Source organism: Peromyscus eremicus, chromosome 20 (assembly GCF_949786415.1).
Source record: "Peromyscus eremicus chromosome 20, PerEre_H2_v1, whole genome shotgun sequence".
Taxonomy (NCBI): Eukaryota; Metazoa; Chordata; class Mammalia; order Rodentia; family Cricetidae; genus Peromyscus; species Peromyscus eremicus.
In genome coordinates, this window is record NC_081436.1 from 8476171 (window position 1) to 8490083 (window position 13913).

Below are 13913 nucleotides of genomic sequence, written 5' to 3' on the forward strand. Positions count from 1 at the left end.
AAAACCAATAATGCTATGGTCTTAACAGCACTACAAAACCAGATAAAGATGTCAGACTGCTCAACACTGCTTAACTGTGTCTGCTCTGGCTTTTAAGTGAACCCTTCCTTTTTTTATCAATAGAGCACCTTCATTCATGTTCACTTAGTGTAATTTCTCACTAGAAGGGCTTGATGTAACAGGACAAAGAAACCTAAAACACTTGAAACTTTGAGACGTCTGTTACATCTTCAAAGCCACATTTCTAGTTCTCTCAATGAATGCAGTTGTCAATCAAGATTTTGAGTGAACATTGGCTACTGTTTTCAGAAAGTGCACCAGCAAATTTGAAGGACGCTTCTAGTATGTTACTAGTAATGTATAGGTAGTGTGACTTTGTATTTGATATGATATATTCAGCCGTGTACATATCTAAATTACAGCACTGGTGTCCAACAGATGTTTTTTGGCATCTGACTACCAAATCAACCTGAGTCTTCCTACTCCTTTGAATTGTTACATTGCTGTTCTGCACACTGACAACCAAAATACATAACAGGCGGTAGAATGCAGGATACATCAAATAGAGCTCAGACAGGATTCTGCAGGAAACAACCATGCTTTTAAGGGTTATTTCCTGTCATCAGTGACTTCTAAATGATACTGCACTCTTCTTACTTGGTAAGAATGTCTTCCAGAAAGTCTATTCTGTTGCTGAATTCCTATTTTCCTGGTAAGTACTGGTTATGTGGATTATAAGATTATGTTCATCTTTACCAAATTTATCCAAAAATATCCATTTGTATTGTTTACTTCTGTGTTATTTTAAAAATGAAGTTCAAGAGAATAAGCTTGGGACAGAGTGTGGGAAGCAAGCACTCTCCACAGCTGATGGATTTTGAGCACCAGTTCTGTCTACTCCCCACTTCTTCCCTTGTGGGAAGTTGTTTATTCTAGTCAATAAATACCAACGAAGTTGAAAGAGCTCCATTTAGTTGTCATTTCTGTAACATCCTCTGTACTTATTATACATACTTTTAGGATTAACATAGAAATCAACTCAATAACCTAAGCACTTAAAAATGATAAGGGCTTGTGCTTAGCCCAGAGGTGGTGACATGTAGACAAAGTCATTCCCAGAAGTATGTGTGTAGTAGCTTATTGTCTGTCTAGAGCTTTAATATGAATTAGCTTATAATTCAGTTCCTTATCACACTAGCCAAATTTCATTCTCCAATAGCCTCCCGTGGCTGTTGACTGTCATATTAGATGGCATATGTGGACAACAGTATTTTTTCCTTGGAAATGGGATCTCTTACATCTCAAGCTGCTATCAAACTTGATTTGTAGCAGAGAGAATGACCTTGAACTTCTGGTTCTTTTGTCTCTCCCTCCTGCTGACTGGTTGATGACCATAGATAACCACACCTGGTCTATGTAGTGTTGGGCACAAGCAACAGCTTCATACATGCTAGACAAGCACCCTTCTAACCCAGTTACATCCTCAGCACATGCAGAAAACATTTTTATCACTACACAAGGTTGTCTGGGGCAAAGCTGCCCCAAAGGTCAAAAACTCAGCCTGAGAAGTCAGGCTTCTTGGGAGCAAAGAATCCATCAACTGTGTTGATTATGTGACAGCAGGGGACCTGCCTTAGTTTCTTTGTGGCTCAGCTCACCTAAAAATGAAAACAATAAACTGTGGTAGTAACTACTTGAACTGTATCTTTGAGAGGGTTACTGTAAGAATTAAGTGAGAAGATTCACACAGAAAATGGGCTACTCAGCACTTTCAATGTAAGGAAATAAATGTTGGCTGTTGTGGTATAAAGTAGATAAGCCTTAATACAATTGTGCCAGAATAAAGACATAACTGTGATGGAGACAGGAAAACTGTGTGAAGGCAAGAAGCTGGACAACTTGTCAACCTGTTACATACTGAGGAATCAGCATTTTCTTAGATCTGGGCAATTCTTGAGGGAAGCGGTAATGTATTCCCTTTTGCCTTTTTAAAATATTGTGCATGTGTTATAGGCACATGTGTGTGCAGGTGTGCATGCCCGTGTATAAGCAGAAGCTAAAGGAGGACGCTGGGTTTCTGCTCTACCACCCTCTAACTTAGTCTCTTGAGACAGGATCTTGCACTGAATCTTGAGCTAGGCTGGTGGACAGCAGGCCCCAGGATCCTCCTGCCTCTACCCTGCCACACACAGCAGTCCTGAGTTATAGGTGCATGTGGCCAAGCCCAGCTTCTTATGCAGTAATGGGGACTTAAAATTCAGGTCCTCATGCTTGTAAAGCAATGACTCTTACCCAGCTGTCTCCCCTTTCCTCTCCTTTTATCTTGCTGGAGTCATGATCAAATTTAATTTTCTAAAGAATCAAGATGTATCCTCTACTTAGAAGTTAAACTCTGAAATTAGAAGTGAATTATCTTTTCCTAAATCTTATAGACAAGGAGCTTTATGATTAGTCAGAGAATCCCGAGCTTTAAGCAATGGAATGAGCTCTCGCTAAAGACTCTTCACTTGAACAAATCTTCACTGGGCAGAGACCTTTGGGATTGGGAAGTAGGGCTCTTTCACTTAAGGAGGCCGAGTAATTCAGGGCGGGTTGTAGAAGAATGAAGCCCCTGAATTTCTAAACATCACCTTAATCAAACAGAAACTTGAAACTTGAAGGAGTGACAGTGACCCCCTGTGCTACCATGTGATAGACAGAAAGGAAATCCCACAGACAAGTAGCATGGTCACGAACTCCATCAGGAGACCTCTGAAAATTGGTGTGGAGGAGAAATAGATTTGATAAACAGCTGTCCTCATTTGCTCTCTGTTGCTGGGATAAACACCATTGACCAAAGCAGCCTGGGGAGGAAAGGGTTTATTCAGCTCACACTTCCAGCTCACGGTCTGTCTTTGAGGAAAGTCAGGTAGGAGCTCAGGCAGAGCCCATGGAGGAATGCTGCTTTTTAGTTGGCGCTGGCTAATCCGCAGTCAGCTCTCTTACACACCCCGAGGACAACCTGCCCAGAGGTGGTGCTGATCACAGTGGCCCAGTCCTCTCAAATCAATCAATATTCCAGACAATTCCCTATACACATAACCGTAGGCCAATCTGTTCTGGGCAACCCCAGTTGAGACTTCCTCAGATAAGGCTGCACTGTGTTGACAGTTGAAGCTAACCAGAAGAATGTTAGGATGACTAGATGACAATTTGAGGGAAATAATTTTAAATATCATAGTAAATTCCATGGAAAAAGAATTATTAAAAGTAATTTGAAAACGATGGTACTATAATTAAATATTTATCAATTTTCTAGACAAGAGTTGCATCTTTAACTTAGAAATAATAAAAATATAACTCAAAAGAAAAATTTGAGCTTATATAGAAAAACAAAATAGCAAAATGAAAGATCACAACTGGGAAAATATTTTCAACATATTTGAATTTTTGTTAGATTAGAAATATATAAAAATAACAATGAAAAAACACTCATTTCCCCACTAATAAATCAGAATGAATGAACAGTTCTCTAAAACTTATAGCTATTAACATAAAAGGAGAAATCATTCAATGTTTAAATAATTTAAATGTAAACTCTCATTGTTTTTGTAATACTCTCCAAGGCCAACAGAAATGCCCAGTTGTTATTCTTGTGAGCTGCTGATGTCCATGAACAAAGCCTGTCAGCCGCATATCACCCCATCAGCTCCATCCCAGGTCTGGGGACCTAACCTAAAGACAGAGTCTAAAGTATGAACCAGCTCTGTGCACAGTAGAGTTGATCTCAACTTCGAGTTTAGTATGAAAAGGACAGCGGTGACCACTCAGCAGTAACCACAGCAGAGAAGTAGCAGGGTCTCAAGTAAATCCTCTGTGCTGCTACGTAACAGTCCCTTGCTGTAGCAATTCCTCAAATTATTTATGGTTACTTTTCCTGGGAGACTGTCCTCTGACTTCTCCAAACTTCTGCTTGAGGTACAGTCATGTGCAGCTGCCAGACTAGGGAGTACCTTGGAGTCAGTCTCAAGTAAAAGGGAATCACAGGGTAGATTCCCATTCCTTTAAGGTTGACACCCCCCCCCCACTAGTGCCTGCCTGCCACTCTTCATGGCTTCTGGTTATCTTTATATTTTGTCCAGACCAGTCATCGCAGATGTTAATTGATAGAATAAATTCTGCCATTGCCGAATCTGGAACATCATGGGATGTGTCACTGGGCTTTAGAGCATGAACTCTAATGCTTTCCCAGTTGAGAAGCTCTGACGATACAGTGGGTAGTGCATTTTCCCTACAGCAGGGGAATGTACAGATAGGGACTAAAAAAACGTGCCAAAAGCATGTTGGGAAATATGTCCTTTCCGGAAGTGTGCATGGGAACAATGGTGATGAGTTTCCCTCACGGCACTCTAATGCCAGGTGCATACAGTGAGAGATGCTGCCACAATTCTTCACCATTCTGTCTCAAAACCGTTACAGTTTGAGAAACTGTGTAACCTAGCAACAAGGGTATGGATAGAAAACCTCCATCTCTGAGCATGATGTCTGAGTTGTAGGTGCTACTACTGGGCTAAAAGGGGGTGGCTGTCTGTCTTGGGGCCGGAACAAGTATTCTGAAAAATCCCCGAGCAAGGATGAGTATTGGCTTTGACAGGTGGCACTCTGCTTCATTATGAACGAGCTTGCTTCCTCGTTTGAGTGTTTCTGCAAAGGCTAGAATAGTAAAATACCTTCTGAAAATTATCTGTAACACTTTTGATTTTGTCACATTAATGTATAATACCCTTTCCACTGCCTAAAGTCATTGTCTGAGAGAAAACCTAGAGAGATGCGTATTAGATACAGCTTAGCCTGCTTTGATCCCAGCTCTGTTATCTATTAGCTGTGAGATTTTGGACAGGAGTCTAACCTTTCCAATCTCCAGTTTCTGAACTGAGACGTGTGACTGTCAATGGTGATTCCGCTGTGATGGTGAGAAGGTGAAGTTAGGGAATGTGTTTAGGACACACGGCAAAATGTCTGACAGAGTGCACCATCCCGATGTGTAAGGATTTTTCCTTCCTGTGATCACCATGGCAATCACACCAGTTATCATTAGTTACCTACAGAAAGAGACAGCTGGAGGGACCAAAGGAGGGAGGGGTTTTACTTCTTTGCAGCTGTACTATTTGAATACCTCAGTGTATTAAGTCATTTTGCACACCTGTCCTGCTTTCCCCTACTATTTCAACTTCACACTGTTTCACAAGTTTCTCCAACTTAAATTCCCCACTTAGATCATTTTTCAATTCTTTCTTATTTAATGTAGATTTCCAAGATTCGGTGAGTGTATCTGTCACAACAAAGCCCTCCTGCAGCCCCACATGTGGGAGGCCTGCTTTCCTGCTACTGTCTTCTGATCTTGGCTTAATTGTCACATCTCCAGGAGGTCTACTTGGGAACCAGCCTGAGGAGATGTCTTTCCTTACCTCATCACTGCCCAACATGTTTCCTTTTATCCCCTGAAGCTGAAACAGAACGCCTTCAGCTGGACACCTTAGATGGCAGAAGTGTATTCCTCATAGCTCTGGGGACTGAAAAAGTCATTTTCAAAACCCCAGATCAAGGTGGTAGCAGAGCTGGAGTCTGGCAGGCCATTCTTCTGTTCTTCTGGGCTCTCTTCTTCTTGTGTCCTAACACGATAGCAAGCAAGAAGGGAGGGAGGGAGGGAGAGAGACAGAGACAGAGACAGAGAGACAGAGAGACAGAGAGAAAGAGAGCATGTTTACTTCTTCCTCCAGTATCTCACATAGCCTAGGCTGGCCTTCATCTTGCTATGCACCATGAGCTGAAGCTGACCTTGAACTCCTGATCCTCCTGTATATAGCTCCTGAGTACTCAGATTATGGCAGAGGGAGCACAACCCTCATACCCTAATTAACTTTCCCCAATGCTTCATCTCCTCATACTATTGTACCAAAGATAAGAATGAAAATTCTTTGGATTTTGAGGAGATGCAAACATTTTCTCCAAACACTTTTCTAGCACTTTCCATAATTTTTATAAAAAAAATATTTCTGGTATTTACTGTTTCCTTCCAATAAACTCTAAGTCCTGTAGTCAGTGAGTAGGTCTGCATTACATATCTAAGTTTGTGCAACACATATTTGTGAATAAAGGAACAAATGTAAAACAAGAAAATGCCCATGTGTTATAAGGGAGATGGTCGATCATGTAAATGAGAATAATGATGGTGGTAGTTGTTTTTGTTTTTTTCACTCTTTGCTCTTTTGGCTCTTTGGGGGGGCACCACTCAGCTCCCAAATTATCACATACAGAGGCTTGTTCTTTCTTACGAATGTCCAGCCTTAGCTTGGCTTTTTTATAGCCAGCTTTTCTTAACTTAAATTATCTGTCTACCTTTTGCCTCTGGGCTTTTATCTTTATTCTATTTACCTTTCTTTCCTTCTTACTCCATGTCTTACTGTGTAGCTGGGTGGCTGGCCCCTGGAGTTCTCCTCCTTCTCTTGCTCCTTGATCTCCCTTCTTGCTCCTTGATCTCCCTTCTTGCTCCTCTTTCCTTTAATGTTCTTCCCCTCCTATTTGTTCTTTCTGCCTGCCAGCCCCGCCTACCCTTTCTCCCACCTTGCTGTTGGCCATTCAGCTCTTTGCCTATCTAAAATACCTGATGGTCTAACAAAGTAACCCAGCTTCACAGAGTTAAGCAAATGCAACAAAAAAGAAGGCAACACATCTTTGCATCATTAAACAATTGTTCCACAGCATAAAGAACTGTAACACATCTTAAAATAATATTCCACAACAGATGGGTTCTGTAGTAATACTCTTAAGAATAATTTAATTATTCAGTTTTCAGGACTTCAGAAACAACACCATACTGTACACACCTGCTAGCGTGTGCTAATCAATAAGTGTGAGACTTGATGAATGATTTGAAAACTCACCCTCTGCTTTCTGTTCTACTGTTTTCTCTAGAACGGCCATGTCTGCTGCTCAGTGGATCCACAGTGCCTTCAGGAGCTGTGAAGTTAACTGCCTCCAGGGAGAGATCTGTTTAAAGAATGTTCCTTCATTAAAAAGACCAAAAAAAAAGTGATTTGTGGCCAGCCAAATGCAGCTTTGTTAATGGCTAGGTAGATGGATGTCAATTATGAGATTTGTGGAACTTGAGGAAAACCTCTGAGGAAAGTAGATGACAATTCTGCCTTTACTGTACCTGGCATCACCTTGTAGAAGAATGGGTGTGGAACACGGGCCATGACATCCTGACCCCTGGAGAAGATGCCTGAGCCTGTCAAGTCTGTGAAAACCACTAGCTCTGTGGGTGCAGGACATGGTCTTCTAGCTCAGAATCTTTCTGAATTGGCGTGGTTGTGGTTCCTCACTACAAGAGTCAAAGGAGAGGCAGCAAGTGAGTTGTATTCCAGAAGCCAAGAAGCTGATGCATCTGTACAGTGCACTCTGAAATCTGAAACAAGCTATTGTAATGATAAAAATAACGCGCAGGCATGGTTGCGTAACATTTTCTAACAGGAAGTCACCCCCCAGTTCCTTGTTTTACTGCACTCAATATTATTTGGTTGAATTTGTTCAGTATAAGCTTGTTCCTGTGCAAAATAAAATAACTATTTCTCTTACCTTATGCCATGTGAGTCAGCGTCTCCTTGAATGTGTCCTGACTTCTATAGATGGTTTAAAGTACGAATCACTTTCTATCTCTGCTGATGACAAACACTCACTGTGTTATTTCCATATTGAAAGGTGATTTTCATTCAACTTCATTCCTCAGTCGGGACGAGGTAGATGAATGCCCCTGTCCATCTCTGGACCTTCAGTTTCACTTTTGTGGTCCCGCTCTGTAGCCTGGGGACTGTCGTACAGAAAGAGCTAATGGCTTCTCTTTCTTCTGAATGCTCATTTAGCTTCAATCCATGACAGCTGGAGACACTAAGAGCATTTAAGAGGAGGGCAAAGGTTGGGCATTGATTCTACAGGTCCCTTCCCACCAAATGGTCATTATGATGGACTCTGTCATTTAAATAAAGGCTACATCTTATTTTATTTTATAATTTAATTTAATTTTAAATATCAGCCACGGATTCCCTTGCCCCCCCCCCGCCTTTCCCCCAGCCCACCCCCCATTACCATCTCCTCCAGGGCAAAGACTCCCCTGAGGATTGAGTTCAACCTGGTAGATTCAGTCCAGGCAGGTCCAGTCCCCTCCTCCCAGGCTGAGCCAAGTGTCCCTGTATAAGACCCAGGTTCCAAACAGCCAGCTCATGTACTGAGGACAGGTCCTGGTCCCACTGCCTGGATGCCTTCCAAACAGATCAAGCTAATCAACTGTCTCACTTATCCAGAGGGCCTGATCCAGTTGGGGGCTCCTCAGCTATTGGTTCATAGTTCATGTGTTTCCATTCATTTGGCTATTTGTCCCTGTGCTTTTTCCAATCTTGGTCTCAAGAGGGAGAACAAGGAATAAAAAACCATGATAAATGAAGACCACATGTGAATAGGAAGAAGCAAAGTGCTAGAGAGGTCCACAGAAATCCACAAACATACTTCCACAATAGACTACTGGCAATGGTCGAGAGACAGCCCGAACTGACCTACTCTGATGATAGGATGGCCAAACACCCTGATTGTCGTGTTAGAAACCTCATCCAATGACTGAGGGAACCAGATGCAGAGATCCACGGCCAGGCCCCAGGTGGAGCTCCAGGAGCCCAATTGGTGAGAAAGAGGAGGGAATGTATGAGTGAGAATTGTTGAGACCAAGACTACATCATTTAATAGGTAGTCCTCTCTCTCCTGAGCCACTCTCTTTATCTTCTGAAACCTACTTGCCCCTCCTGTCTGAGAACTGGTAACTCTAGCTGCTCCATCCTTGAGAGATACCTGCTTCATTTCTTAATGGCTTCCCTGTTTCGACTCACATATTTATAAATGGTCCCTTTTAAACTCTTTAAGTAGCCACATTGCATGCCATCTGTTTCCTGCCAGAATTCTGACATCAAGAGAGGAGTGTGTGAAGGTTGGGAAGGTTGGTTGCCTTCAAGAAGTGGTCCTTCAAATTCTGATAATATAACTCCCTCTCAAGATTAGAAGGGATCATTATATCCCACACTAACCTAATTCACCAGAATCTCAAGGATACAGGAATCATAGGCAAGCTGATACTCATTGAGCAAGTCAATGTCATGTGGCTTCTTCTTGTGAACTGGTGTGAAAAGGAAACACGGGTATTATCATATTCATTATGCATTTCACAGAGTTATTTTTCAGTAAGGAAAGATACGGAGATAGACAGGCAGTGAGCACTTGCCACGGAGCGAGGATGGTGGAACCACCTTCAGCTACCACCTCACCACTGCTGTGGAACAACAAGTGTGAGCTGAGCAGCGGAAATGTACAAATATCTAAGTGCCTGGTTGTGAGAAATATTTATTGCAGGTGTTCATTTAAACATGTAAGTATCTTGATGTTTTCTAGACTCATCACAAGCACCTCTCTCCCACATCCAGCTTACATTTAGTTTCAAACATCATCAGAGCACAAGGTTTCTCTCTTTGAGTCAGGTGTCCTCTTCCACTAGACAGCATTTAAAGTCCGAGGGAGTAGATATTAAGTAGAAGATTTTATATAATTTTTATTACATATAATTGAGATTCTCTCTTGAAATCTCCTAAAACAATTTAATTCGCTTGCTTTTATGAGGAGAATAAGAAGTGCACATGTGTGTGGGCGCATGCGCCTTTGCATACAACAATGGCTACATCCAATTAGTTATTTATACATGTTCTTCTAGGAGGAGCAAGGCTGGAATCCCATATCCTAAGTCATTTTTGAGTCTGCTTCGGGTTATAAGCACAGTGACGGCTGGCAGACCCCAGCTTTCCATAGGTCACCCAATGAGAGAAAAGTCACACAATACTGAGAAGGACAAGAGACCACGAGTGTCCTTCCAGCTCTGTTAATTCAGGGAGTCCATCCATAGTGATCACCCCCTTTTGAGACTTGTAAATAGCAGGCCCCAGGGAGATTACTATTTTATCTGCACAACCCTGAAAGCAATAATTAACTGTTCCCTGAGAACGTCCTCCCTTTAAAAAGAGATCGTTAATGCCTTGTTTCTTCTCACTCTGTGATAATTGGAGAAGATGCCATGGTCGAGCTATGCCAGCATTATGGGAATGTGAGAACTAAATGACATGCATTGAAACTGAAGGCACCTGGCTCTTTGAGCAGGAAGCTGTGGGAGCAGTGGTCCTTTCTATCAATACAGTCCGTTTATTTCCCTTTCCCTGAGATTAAAAACAGCACAGGTCATTCAAATACGGTTATCCAGTGAGTAACAAATATTGAACTGTATCATTTTTTTTCCTCCCATTTTTGATGACGGCCATATTGCCCTTTTGCTTTGCTTTTCACCCTGGCAAAGTCTTCAGTTTGTTTGGTTTTACCCTGGCAGCACCCCCTTTTGCCTTTTCAATAGCTTGGCTGTCTGTACCCAAGCTGAGAAACCGTAATTGCCTTTGCAGAATGAACAGGGCCTCAACACTCAAAAGCAGCAGTCAATACTCTAGATTGTTGGAGAACCAAAATTATTCAGTTGAACAAAGTTTAAGTTACACGTGCTGAATAAAAGATGAGCTTCAACTCACTAAGCATTATCTCCTCTACCCAAGCTCCCTGCTACTGATGAGTTAAGAGGTGCTCTGAAGGGCGACAAATCCCAGACGTGTGTGTGGTCCCAGCTCCGTTGATCTAGTGTATAAGCATTAGAAACAACCTCTTCTTTTTTTTTTTTCAAAGCAAGACTTTTGTTTTGTTTTGTTTTTACAAATACAAAGCATCGTTGCACAACAGTAAATTCATATCTAATAGGTGAGTGGCTGAGAGCATCGTAGAAGGCAGTAGGAGACTGCTTCCACTCTGTGTATCTTCTGCCCCCTGGGTAGCTGCTCATCTCTACAGTGAAGCAGGTCCCTTGTTTCATACCGACCTTTCAGTATCAGTGAGCTGTTTTCCACCTTAGAATTCAGTGTCTTCCAAAAAGGAATTGACACCTCTTTGTGGAGTAGTCACCCATCAGTAACAGGCCGGCGGCCAGAGTGCCAGGGCTGTGATGGCTCTGGAGTGTTTGCTGCAGGAGGATCGGAATGGTCATTGCTTATGTTTCTTCTGTTTGCCAGGGGACCTTGAAAGACTCTTCCAAACCTCGGTCTTTGTGCTGAGTTGAGTCATTTTTCATAGATCGTTTGCATGACAGATCCTGAAATTCGTCTTTGTTCTGAATGACAAATGGCAAAATATGTGACTCTCATCTGTAAAATCTTGCATTTAAAACATGCTGTCTTACCAAAATAGAGCACTTACAGTATTCAGTGCTTTGAAAAACAGTATGAAATAAGAGGATAACTGTGTACAGGTTAGAAATGATAGCTTATTTTTAAATAATTTTCTATCTCTCTAACAAAACCACAAGAATAAATATGGATAAATATGAAAAATAACAAAATTAATTTATTTTAAAAGTAAGGAATCATATCATGCATGTATCATATTATGATGTATGACCCTATAGAAAAAATATAAGCCCAGATTCAATAAGTCTCTTTTAGTGACTTTCTGCACGTATGCCAGATACTGGTCTAGGCACTGTGTGAAGGATACCTAGTGTGCCATCTGCACCCATGCGGTATGAAAAAGAGAGAGCATCCAGGCACACAATGAACAAGTGACATTGGACCACACCATTCACTTACTGGCTGTTCATCCAACACATGGCCTTATGAGAGGAAGAGAAAAACAGGCACAGTGTCACACAGTTAACAAGTGCTATGAAGAAAAATGTGACTGAGTTGAGGTGGTGATTATAGACAGGGATGATAATAGAAATGATCAGAAACTTCTCTGGAAATAAAATGACAGCGGAGGAGATACTCAAATGAGGCGAGAGACTGAACTACCTGCATACGTAGAGGTGGAAATGGACAAGCACAGAGATGTGTGAACAGGACTGATGCTGGACCACAGCTTGGAGCAAGCAAGCTGAATGCATGTAGAGAATGTGGTCAGAGTAACGAATGATGGTCACACTAGGCTCCCTCAGACTATTTTAGGGGTGTATACGTTTTCTTGTTGCCATGGGAGAAGTCAGAGAGCCTTTGACCATAGCAGCGCCACATTCTGACAGACCATCATGGCTGCTCTGTGGAGACTAGACAGGGGTAGAAGTGTGTGTGTGGGGGGGGGGGGGGAGGGAGATGCAGAAGCACATTCCTACGACAACGGAACTTCTGACAAGATGTTAGTGCTTTGAACTAGGGTGATAAGAGAACATTCCAGAAGATCCAATTAAAGGAAGAAACGGGAAAGAGAATCAAATATCACAAAATGCCACTTCCCATAGCAGTTACAAGAACTATAAAAAGACAGTTCTTTCAAAGGTTGCTATTATAGAAAAACAAATGACCAGGAGTAGCCAAGACTGATTTGAAAGAGAATGCTATTTAGGGACAGTGGAGTCTTATTTATTCTCTTGTACACCCACCTTATTGAAGAAATTAAACGTCACACATTTTACCTGTGTTACATGGACACTCACATGTGTATATAAAATAAACAAATGGTCTGTCAGACACATAACCAAAGAACGTACAAAACGACAGTCACACAGAAGATGCTCATGTGTGTGTATGTACCTATGTACATAGTTATTCACAGCAGGGAGGCCATGGATATACCAATATCTCACACGTGTTGCGCTGGAAGGCAGGCTGTGATGAATGGTCGCAGGAAAACAAAACTATAAAACTTATCCTAATTTCATGCAAACCAAGTCCACGGAGGTGAAAATCCTTGTTTGTCTGAAATGTCCCCCTTGGCCTCATATTTTTGAATACCCAGTTCCAAATGGTGGTGGTAGTTTGGGAGTTATGGAACCTTTAGGAGGTGGGTCCTGGCTAGTAGAGATGGGCTACTAGAGGAAGGCCTTTTAAGGTTATGCCAGCCTTCTGCCTGGTCCTGGGCTCTGCATCTGGTACAGCAGCAGCATGAGGTGGATGCCTCATGTCACACTGCCACCATCTTGGTCAGAGGCTGCTCTAGCAACCATGCCTCTCTGCCATGATGGACTGCACCCCTGTGCAAGGAGCAGGAAGTAACCTCTCCCTTTAAGTTGTATCTATCAGGCATTTTGTCCCAGCCACAAAAAAAAAAAAAGCAAGTAATACAGAGCTTGACATGCAACAAATCCTTGAACTTGGGGCAACAATATATTTTCAAACAGTCTATCTATTAACGTCTTGATTGAATTCTTTAGCATGAAATGGACAAAAAAAAAGACTATGACTAATGACATATGTATAGTCAACATAAATTGGTGCCTAGGATTACTCTACATATTTACATAATTTTTAAATTCCTACTAAGGTAAGAGCTATAAATCATTCCATAGAGAGATGACCAAGAGACATGTATAGACACTTAACAAGAGAAAAAAAAAGATGTCCAAGTTACCTGTGGAACACAATAAAACTTGCTTGGTCTAGTCAGCAACAGGAAAGTGTGTGCAGCATTAATGCACTGAGATGCAGTTTGTCTCCTCCAAAAGTCTTTCCCTGTTACAGATGCAGTTACCACTCCTATCTTCTGATTTCCTTAGACAGTGTTATCAAGAGCAGACAACCGAGGACATTATGAACAGCCTGCTCCATATGGTAGGACTTAGCTTGCTTTATCCCTTGCTCAAAGATGTTGAGCGTGAACAATGGCACCAGCTACAGATGGGGTCAGTGAGAAACCACCCTTTCTGCCAAAGGATATTGTTAACTTCATTTTAGTCCTTTCTGGTGTTTCTTTCACAAGCATAAAATGATGTATTTCTGTTTTAATGTGAGCTTTAAAAGTTACTGTGGGGTGAAGATTCC

The 13913-nt window shown here is 41.8% G+C and overlaps 1 protein-coding gene across 2 annotated transcripts in view; it reads left to right on the forward strand.

Moving 5' to 3' along the window:
* The window catches only part of Nell2 (neural EGFL like 2), a 345435-nt gene extending 337814 nt beyond the window's left edge, over positions 1-7621 (forward strand). For both annotated transcript variants that reach the window (XM_059247292.1, XM_059247293.1), the window contains exon 21: positions 6955-7621. In XM_059247292.1, the coding sequence (XP_059103275.1) occupies positions 6955-7005 (51 nt within the window). In that variant the 3' untranslated portion in view covers positions 7006-7621. The remainder of the gene's footprint in view (positions 1-6954) is intronic.
* Positions 7622-13913: the final 6292 nt, after the last annotated feature.